At 40.8% G+C, this 10633-nt stretch overlaps 1 protein-coding gene across 3 annotated transcripts in view; it reads left to right on the forward strand.

Moving 5' to 3' along the window:
- Window positions 1-7541, forward strand: part of TMTC1 (transmembrane O-mannosyltransferase targeting cadherins 1) — a 287962-nt gene extending 280421 nt beyond the window's left edge. For all 3 annotated transcript variants that reach the window (XM_053556774.1, XM_053556776.1, XM_053556775.1), the window contains one exon: window positions 1582-7541. In XM_053556774.1, coding sequence (XP_053412749.1) covers window positions 1582-1722 — 141 coding nt within the window. In that variant the 3' untranslated portion in view covers window positions 1723-7541. The remainder of the gene's footprint in view (window positions 1-1581) is intronic.
- The last annotated feature ends 3092 nt before the right edge of the window (window positions 7542-10633 follow it).

A 10633-nucleotide genomic window follows, 5' to 3' on the forward strand; every position in this document is an offset into this window, starting at 1 on the left:
AGACTCTGTCTCTACAAAAAAAAAAAGAAATAGACAGTGTTTATACAGAGACTGGATAGACATCTAATAATAACAGTGATGATGGTATCACACTGAATGCTCCCGATGTGTCAGGCAGGGTCTAAGCTTTTAACACATAGCGCATTAGGAAGATAGTTAAGCATTCCACAAGTATTGGTTAGATAGTTAAGCATTCAACAAGTATTGGTTATTTGCTACATAGTACTTGCACTGCAAGAGACATAATTTTAAATTGTGATGGAAATTTAGAGAGTAACTGGTATTTATCATCATGGGAGCTGTAGCTGAGAATAGATAGAGCAAATTCATATTTTTCGGAATAGGGAGGACTCTAACAATCTTACTCTTGAGACTTTGCACAGACATGGAAATTTAGAGAGTGGTATTTATCATCATGGGAGCTGTAGCTGAGAATAAATAGAGCAAATTCATATTTTTTGGAATAGGGAGGACTCTAACAATCTTACTGTTGAGACTTTGCACAGACAAATAAGAGAGGTAGGGTGGCGCCTGTGGCTCAGTGAGCAGGGCGCCGGCCCCATGTGCCGAGGGTGGCGGGTTCGGACCCAGCCCCGGCCAAACTGCAACAGAAAAATAGCCGGGCGTTGTGGCGGACGCCTGTAGTCCCAGCTGCTCGGGAGGCTGAGGCAGGAGAATCATGTAAGCCCAAGAGTTAGAGGTTGCTGTGAGCCGTGTGACGCCACGGCCCTCTACCGAGGGTGGTACAGTGAGACTCTGTCTCTACAAAAAAAAAAAAAGAGAGAGAGAGAGAGAGAGGTAAATGCAGCCAGTAGCAGGAAAGGTGCTGGAAAAAGCTAATAGTTGGGACTGATTTGCCAGAGACCATCTGGGACCAGGCACCCATGGTTGCTAGTTGTAGAGTCATTAAACAAAATAGATGAGGGCCAGGAGAGGGTGGGCACAGGTGTGCTTAGCAGATCAAGGGCGATACACCTCCCTTCCGACACTAAGAGTACCCAGCTGGTACCTACTGCCGCTCACTTTGAGTAGTAGATAAATTTGACCCCATATTCTTATCAACTGTTCTTTTTTTTTTTCATTGTATAAAAATTTAAATTTTCATTAAAGCCTGTATTAGGCAAAAGTTGCTTTTATATTTTAAGTTGGAAAATAGAACTAACTTCTGCCACTAAATAGATATAGTGGACACCTAATTTAATACTTACCCTTGCAGTTTCAAAACATCTCTCTCTCCTCCCTCCATCTCCTCTAATAAGAATTTCTAGCCATGGTTCCATCTGATTACAAAGAACCGCGCTTATCCCATGAGCACACCACAAAATGAGGGGCTCATCCCCTGCATTAGACAAATTGGAAATTTGTTTTCTGCTCTTTCACCTTATCCTTCACCTTTCCCAGCTGATCTGGAGTGCTCTCCAAAAGCACCTACGATAAGGCTGACATTACAGAGACCCAGATAGGGTAGCCTTATGAGAACATTTATGTCAGACTGGGTAGAGGGTCAGTTTCTTAGCCGCCTGATTCTCTGATAGTGCTCTCTGAGGAATTAGAATTCTTCTCTTTCTTTTTTCCCCACAGGGAAACTATGTATCTGCAAGAGCTTATTATAAGAAAGCCTTACACCTGGTTCCAGACAGCAAACTGCTGAAGGAAAATCTTGCGAAATTGGATCGCCTAGAGAAACGATTACAAGAAGTTCGAGAAAAGGATCGAACATAGCACCATATGACCCAGTCTCCTGGGATAATGTGTGTGGTTGTGAAAGAGGAAAAAGTGATCGAGGCCTTGCTTTCGTATCAGCAGAGGCACAACTGTTGCGCTTTTTTCTCATTCTGAGTTCAGGGTGGCACATTGTGGGCCATCGCCTGGTCACTTGTCGCTGAAGGACTTTCTATGAAAGAAGACAAAAAGCAGGAGCCTGGCCAAGAAGGTCTGAGAGGGAAGGAAAACTACCACACATTTTACAGATTTTCATTTGGTTTAACTTCAGATTTCCCTTGGTATATTTCTATGCTTTTGCAACCTGGATTTCCTTGTTTAGACTTTTATGTCCCAGAGATAACAGAAGCTTAAAATGCTCTGAAGGCAGATCTTCCTTTCTTTGTGGGATGAGATATTTCAAAAGAGGATAAGTCCTCTGGCGTAAGCCATATGGAAAGTAATACCAAGAATGGGCCCATTGAATTCTCCAGAACCAGAAATATGTATCCAGTAGCTTTTGTAGAACCTTCCAGAGTATGTGAAGAAAGCTATTGTTAAATGAGCTTTATTTTACATCCTCCTAAAGATATTACTAGAGCCCTTTGAGGAATGAATAAAATTCCACTCTGATGCATTGGCTAATATATCAAAGGGGAAGCTTCTGGAATTATATGTAGATAATTTTTATCCCTAGGGGAAAATCAAGGAACTTGGTATACCTAATTCTTTATAGAAATGTTTAAAATTATTTTAATATTATTATAAGTATTACTGGAGTAGCGATTCTACTCAAAGACTCCAAAAGTGCATTTAAAATCATAAATGTTTCCTGCCTCCAAATATATTGTTATTTTGGTCGAGAAAAAATAGTATATTCTACATAAAAGAATTGAAGATATTAACTGAGAGAAATGTCCTACTTTATTATCTTAATGTTTAGACATCACAAGATTTACTATTTTTTTGAAAAATATGTTTAATCAGTAAGTAATCTTTACAGTATATTCCAGAAATCTTCATAGACTCTAACTATATGGAAAAAGAGCTCTATTTCTTGGTCTTCCTGGGCTTACTGAGAACTTCAGGCTTAGAACATGAGTGATTGAAACCCAGAATTCTTTGGAAGATCCTGGAGAATGCTCTAAAACTCTAGGGGAAAAAAATCTAAATTCATAAGTTTAAAAAATATATATTTATATTTAAAAGAGAGGGAAGACAGTTGAACTCAGAATTTGACATTTATTTTTAGTATATTATTTATTTCATAACTTATAAATTTTTTAATATATATACACACCTCTTTTTTTCTCTGTACAAAGTGGTTTTACTAGCAGCTTTCAAAACGGATCTTTCAAAAGCATAGCTCTAAACTACAAAATAGTTAAGTTTTCACAGTCCTTCCAAAAATGTATATTGATTATTCACTTGTAAAATTAAAGATCTTTCAAAAGCATAGCTCTAAACTACAAAATAGTTAAGTTTTCACAGTCCTTCCAAAAATGTATATTGATTATTCACTTGTAAAATTAAAGAAATTTGGAATCTGCCATCAGTGTTCAGGTGGTAATATATTTTGGAAGTGAAGAAACTGGAACACCTGATTCTAATTCAGTCTTCATGGTTAAATCCCCTCCAGGCAGTGCTGCTCTGCGGCTGAGCTGGGTGTCAGAGATGTAGTAGCCCCGGGCATACACATTTCACACACTCCACCCAGGGCAAAGTAAAAACAGCTTTCTGCTTCTTTCAACCCAGTAACAGGAAGCACTACCCCTATATACTGTTTTATATATATACACACACATACATATATGTTTGGTCTACGTAAGTCGAAATAGAAGACAAAGCCTCTTTGTGAAAGGATGGCAGAAGAGTATTTAAATGCAGATGATTACAGAATTGAATTAGCATGCATTGCTTGTGTGCAACAGTAATCCAATAACCTGGATATTGCCACTGCGACCTTTGTTTCTAATAGTCTTTCAGTATTCTATACCATAAATTTATCCAAAATCATTAAGATACTTTCTTTCCCCCAAAATTATAGTCTTAAGGCCAAGAAATACAGTATAGTGTTTATTGTAAAATAACCACCACCTCCCCCCTGGAAAAAAACCCAAACTAGTAACAATAACTGGGACTTTATCACAACTTTTCCAAATAATATGAAACCAAAACTCATGCTTAAAAAGTTAGAAGACTGAACCCCAAATTTTGAATAGCAATTATGCCTTACTTCAAGTGCTGCTGAAGGGAGGAGAAGCCTCTCCTTTCTTGGAAGAATTGAAATGGTCATTTTAGCTCAAAGTTTTGAGGGAAATGGGTCCCATGGCCCATGGCCTTCAGATAATTTTCTCTGCCTTCTTTTAGGTGCTTTCCGATCTCTCTCTCTTCCTAAAACCCCTCCCTTCCCCTCTCTCTCTGTCCTTCCCTCTCTTTTGACTTTGGCCACCCTGTCTCATTCTGTCTGTACACACTGGCATCTCTCTGAACATTCAGAGCAAGCACTGTTTTTTTTAAAAAGTATCATTTGCTGGATTAGATAGTCTCATCCCAAGTAAATACTTTCACTGAGATGTGGCCAATGAAATAGTTCTCACAGTTAAAACAATGCCTACAAGAAAATAAATCACATAGTGTCTTTCAAAGATATTAAGGATACTTTGTACCTATTTTTAAATTTGGTCCTCCTAATGTGAACTAATTAAGTGAAAGTCATCCTTACTTATCAAAATAAAAATGGAGTGCCCTGGCTAGTCACTGAGGTGCGTCCACTTCGCCTTTGGTGACAGCATACTCACCCTGGGTTTAATAGCCCCTTTTTGAAATGGAAGAGTGGGACTTGCCTCACGGATGTGCGATGCTGGCAGTCACGTGGGATCCTATACTCAGAAGCACTCCAGACTTAGCTGAATACTGTGCTTGAAGTTCTTAATAATTTTTGAGTACAGGGACCACAATTTCATTTTCCAGTAGGTTCCTAAATGGGTCCTGGGTAGGAAGGGAAGTGGCAGAGATCAAGATGCAAGTTGCTTGGGCCTGGCTGAACATCTGGTCCAGTGGGCAGTTTCATCTGGGACTGTGTTACCCTGAGCAGCATTTGCTGTTTCCCAAGGCTACATTGAGAGTTTCCTTTCCTTGCAGCCCCATCTAACTGATACTTTGATCCTACCTAGAATCGGGTCTCCTCATCTTCAAAATCCCCAGTAAGTGGCAGTCCCTTCCCATGTCCTTTGACGTAGCTGTCAGTGACGAGGATAGTTTTAGCAGCTTTTTTTAACCTTACAAATTATTCATTCAGGATTTTTAAAATGAGTCAGATGTTTTCAAGATATTAACATATTCATGAAACATGGTTCAGTGGTAGAATATAGGTAAATTAAACCAAAGATGCAAATACGTTGGAGGAAAAGGAATTTTATTTTAGGGAATTCTGAGATACAGTCTTTTGGATTCATGTATTATGAATCCCGTCACAGAACAAAAAGGATTGTCAGCACTTTAACTCGCAACTCCCTGAGTACATCACAACCCTTAGCATAAGGTCCTAAAATTCTTAATAGCGGTTCCTCATTTGATGCAGAGCTTTGCCGTGGTTATGGAAATGTTTCTGTGCAACTGCTTTTCAGCCAGACCAAATAAGAAAATCCAAGCATCCTATACAGGTGAACCCGTAATATAATTTGAGGGGGAATAAAGAACAAATGTATGGTTTCTTATTGTCCCTATGAAACATTCCAGGACCCTCAGATTTAAAAGCCACATTCAGCAGACAGTTGAGATCTGTTTCCTTACATACAGTGGCCCTCAACGCTGGCTGCACTTTAGAATCCCCTGGGGACCTTTCAAAATCTTTTAATACCTGGCCGTCCAGATGACAATTTTAATGTGCAGTTAGAATTCTCTAGAACCACGACAGGGCTGACAACTTTAATGGGCGTTTGTAACCTTTACAAAAGAGATGTTTATAATCTTTTGCAATTTTTACCTTTAAATCTAGACTAAGATGAGCCAAAGAATTCCAAAGAACGATTTATGGAGCAGTTGGTTTAGTTGATAGCACCGTTCCAAGGTTGACAAACAGGTGGTTGTGTGGGATGGATTTGTGGCAGTTGGACTACAATTGGCCTTACATTTACAGAATTCTTGGTTCTCATATGAAGAGAAATTGCCTTGAAATCTGCATGCACCAGACCAAGTGCCCAGTACATAAAACTGATATTTTTATGACTCATAGTAGGTATTCCTGGCATACAGTTTACACCTGTATCTATGTCTCTCTTCTGGGCACACACCTGAGCTTTGGCTAATGATTTCTTAATTGTACTTGTTAAGCTAATTGTGTTAGTTTTGGGGAAAAAAACCCAAAACTTTTGATTTAATTTGTGGTAGATTCATCCTTTTAGAATAATAAATCTATAGGACGTAGTAAAGACATTCAAAGCACATATAGTTTGATGTGGTTTGTTTTTTAATTTTTTGTCCTGGTTTCCAAATCACATTTACTTTGATTTGATTGTATGTTGGTTATTTCCCAAATATAGCAAAACTTATCTAAATGGCATCTTTTGTCACTTAAAAAGAGTAAATATCTGTCAAAGATTGTATTTAGGCTATGGTTGAATACTATAAACACTTAGGAGGCCACAAAATATAGAGAAATATAATTTTTTATGATTCTTAAAGTTTTTGATGCAAAAGTGTGTTGAATCGTCCTTCCAAAAATAGTTTTTCCCTGTATATTTTTTATTTTAATTCCATGTAACTTAAAGAGAAGAAAGAAAATAATTGAAATCACAAGTGTGGTACAATATCAAAGTGGCAGAACAGAATTGATATTTGTAATAAGCAATTGGCTCATTTTTAAGTTTTATTTTTTTTCACTGAGAATCCTTTCGATAACCTTTAGGGCACGTAACTCATAAAATCAGAATCCATCATGATATATGGCGCTTTTGTTTGTAAGTTCAGATTACCATTAACTCCCAACTGGAAAGAGAGGTCCACATCTAGACATTTAGGAGTTTCCTCCCATCCCCATCACATTCGGTAGATCCAATGTGTGTAATGTACCTTTGGAGTTATTTATCTTGCTGGTCCGTAGGAGGAGTACACTAGTTCAAGAATCAAGACACCTGAATTCTAGTTCTAGCTCTGCCCCTGAGGAGCCACCTCCCCTGGGGCAAGTTAGCCAATGTCACAGTCATGTTTATCACCAGTAAAAGGACTGGTCCAGTCTGATGGTTCCATTAAGCTCTTTGAGCCTCTGCCATGGTTACTCCTGAATCTGGATTAAAAAGCACTATGTTCCTGATAAACTGATAAATGTTGCCCTTTGTTTTAATGTTTTAATGACTTCAGATAATCATATCGACTGCAACAGAACACACAAACAACCCTGAAAGTGACTGAATTTCCCAAGTGCTTGAGTGGAGCAGAGGTCATTCCCTTTGCAGTCCGTGCTCTTAAAAAAAATTACAGTGATTGTTACTTTACTGGAGGGAAGAAGATAAGCTAAAACTTGGCCCTAGGGAATTAAAATACCTGTAGGTGTGCTTTTATGATACTGAGATCGTTAGATTTGCTGTGACTCACACAGATTCCCTCCTTTGGTCAGGAGGAAATGACTTTCGTCATGTTCTTTGTTCATAATGCTTTCCTTTGCGGTTTTGATCAGTTGTATATAAATGTACGTTTCTGTTACTTTTGCTGTGCCAGTTAGAAATATTTCTCCCATAAAGTATTTCTCCTATGAAGTCTGATTATGTATACTTTGCCCGGGTCTTTCCAAAAATAAAATTTATGTAAATGTTTATTTTATATAAAATATGATGAAAATATGTACGTCTGGTTTCACTCTCTCAAGTATTGCGTGGTTAGCACCTGTCGCCGTCCGTGCCACCCTTCTCCCGTCACTGCTGCTTCTGCGTGCCTCCACTCTGCTCTCTGTCCCTTACTCCACACAAGGCGTTTTTCAACCCCCGTCCACTCCAGATCTGCCGCCACCTCTTTCTTCACCGAGTAAATAAGAGGTGAAAAACAGGTAATTTCTCAGTATCCTGCAGTCTGTCTCTACACTTACCCACACTCAGTTCTATCCCTCTTCTCCTGTTGCCACAGTGGAAGAAGAGGGTCCTTAAGCTCTGGAATCTGCCTCTTATAAAACTTCCTTCCATTTATTAACTTCTCTTTCCTCGTTTTGCTTCTTCCTTTTGCTGACTCTTGTCAATTTGTCACTTTCCCCTCTATCAGATAATCCATCACCGGCAAAATCATTTGGAAAAAAATAATCCTACTTCACCTCCAGCTGTTGTCATCTCTCTTTCTGTCCTTTCAGCCAACATTTTTGAACAGCAGATTGCTGTTTTCCTACACTAGCAGATATGTCCAAATTAACAACAGATTTGCCGGAGATCACAAATCCTTTTTGGGGTAACCCAGCTCACTCTCCTCCTTGGGAATCATTTCTAAAGTTATTTTCAAAAGAAAAAGAGGAGTCTTCCGTTTGGATGCTTCAACATCATCATAAACTCAACTTGTTTTTAAAACATCTTATTAGAAAATTTGAATCTAAAACAAGTGTATGTAATTCTTAATGAATGCCTCTTTCTCCATTTAATGGGTAGGCATTAAATTGTTAGGCCTGTAAGGGCCCAGGACTGTGTATGCAAGGACAAGGTCTCACCTGTGTATGCAAGGCTGTGAGTTTTGAACTCTGGCAACAGAAGGAGCTAATGAGACGGTACCCAAAGCGTGGAGGCTGTCAGGTTGGAAAAAAACCATGAAGATCCTGTCAAGATGAGTGATATATGCAGAAGAGCTCCAGGGGGCCGCGTCCATCAGCTACATGTGACCAGCACCTGGAGTATTGTATGCCGGGCTGTTCTTGGCACAGCACATGTTCATTTCTCCCCCTTTCCCTTTTTATATAGTAAAGGCCTGTAGATATTTTTAATCTAAGCTCCTACTAAAAAGAAAAAGGGCTTTGGGTCTGCTTGGGGGCTCTGAGCTTTCATTGAAAACAGTGTGCCCCTAGAGTCAGCATAGAGGTTCAAATGGCAATCCTTTGAAGTGACTGCAGGGAGGAACGCCATGAGGCCCCCGGGTCAGGCAGCCACCCTTCCCAGAGATGTCCTGGACAGCACTCAAGCCTGGAAGTTCAGTGTTTTATTTTCACAGAAGAGCTGTTTACCTTGCCAAGCCACTTCCCACACTGGACACCCACATTCCCCTAGACACCTGTATATTCAGGAGTCATCTCCTCAGTCACTCTGTCATCCAGGGTGTCTTTGTTTGAAATAAAATGGTGCTACTCTCAAGAACAGCACAGTCTGATAGCGCTATCTGTGCTGATGGAAAGGTTCTGTGTTTACACCATCCATCATGGTGGCCAGTGGCTGCTGAGTACTTGAAACGTAACTAGTGTGGCCTGCGGCACTAATTTTTAATTTGAGGTAGTTTTAGTTTAAACAGTTAGATATGGCTAACGTCTACCGTGTTGGTCAGTGCAGCACTAGAGCTTTTCAATATTGTGGGATTGGGGACATAAAAATCCCAGAAAGTCCTTTTGGGTTCGTGGGATATGAAGGTTTGAACTATGTGTTCCAAGTTTGGGTGCCAATCATGTTTTTTTTAGGTTTTTCATCTTGTCCCTTCTGCAGTTACACCCAGCTCGGTGTCACCTACTTACACCTGTACCTGCATTCTCTCCACCTTAACTATCTTTTATTTTCCTGCCCAGTGTCTAACTCCTGCCTTACCCCTCGGTTTGTTTACCCTCCTGCCTCAAGAAGCTCTGATTTCTGTTCTACATGCAATCAAGACAGCCGGGTCTGGGCAATTGCTATCCAGGTCAGTTGATGCATGAGTGTGTGCATGTGTGTATTCCCACTTAGCCTTGCCTTAATTTTCTGTTAAAATATAAGTCCATTACAAATTCTGACTTTATCCCTCTTTCAACCTAAAGCAAACTTATTCCAAAATAATATTTATGGAAAAAATGCTGACATGATCATCTTACCAATGAATTAATTTTAATAATTTTACATGATGCCTTCTACAGCTTAGGCTGTTCCACTGAAGCTGAGGTCAATACTATACCACCCGGGAAAGCCTGGTAACATAAACCTTATCTTTCCCATCTATCGGAAAACCTTTCCAGAGTTAAGGGCTTGAAGGAGCTTCTTAGGACAGGATTGGTGGCTGAGATTCTAGCACGCTGGGAGACCTGGGTGGGTGGATTGCTTGAGTTCAAGAGTTCAAGACCAGCCTGACCAAGAGTGAGACCCCTCTCTACCAAAAATATAAAAATTACCCAGACCTGGTGGTTCATGCCTGTAGTCCCAGCTAACCTGGAGGCTGAGGCAGGGGGATGGCTTGAGCCCAAGAGTTTGAGATTGCTGAGAGCTGTAATGATGCCAGGGCACTCTACCCAGAGCAACAAACTGAGACTCTGTCTCAAAAATATATATATACACTTTTTTTTTTTTTTTAAAGAGGGAGACTCAAGAAGGCTGAACAAGGTAATGCCCTCTTCTAAGAGTCTCCCTCTGCCTTTCAGAAGTCGCCCTCCCTGCGGGGTCCAGCATAACCGATCAGCCTCATTGCTGCTGGGCATGAATCATACGCCCTGGTCTGGGACAGAATTCACTACCGCTAAGGGGTCTGTCCGTGGAGACCCCACGTGCGAGTGGCCTTCCTGGCACTGGAGCACCCAGCGCCAGTCTCAGGCCCTGGGGAAGGACTGTGGAGGTCTCTGGCGCGGGGTGGCCGGAATGATGCGACGAGGAACACCTGGGAGCCTCGGGCAGCAGGTGCGGCCACTCCGGGCGCCACGGGAGGGATACAGGGCGCGGCCGGCCCGCCTTCCCCGCACCGGGCTCGTGTTCGCAGCCTGCGGGGAGAGGACGAGCCCGCCCGGGGCGCAGGGGTC

This window comes from Nycticebus coucang, chromosome 12 (genome assembly GCF_027406575.1).
Source record: "Nycticebus coucang isolate mNycCou1 chromosome 12, mNycCou1.pri, whole genome shotgun sequence".
Taxonomy (NCBI): Eukaryota; Metazoa; Chordata; class Mammalia; order Primates; family Lorisidae; genus Nycticebus; species Nycticebus coucang.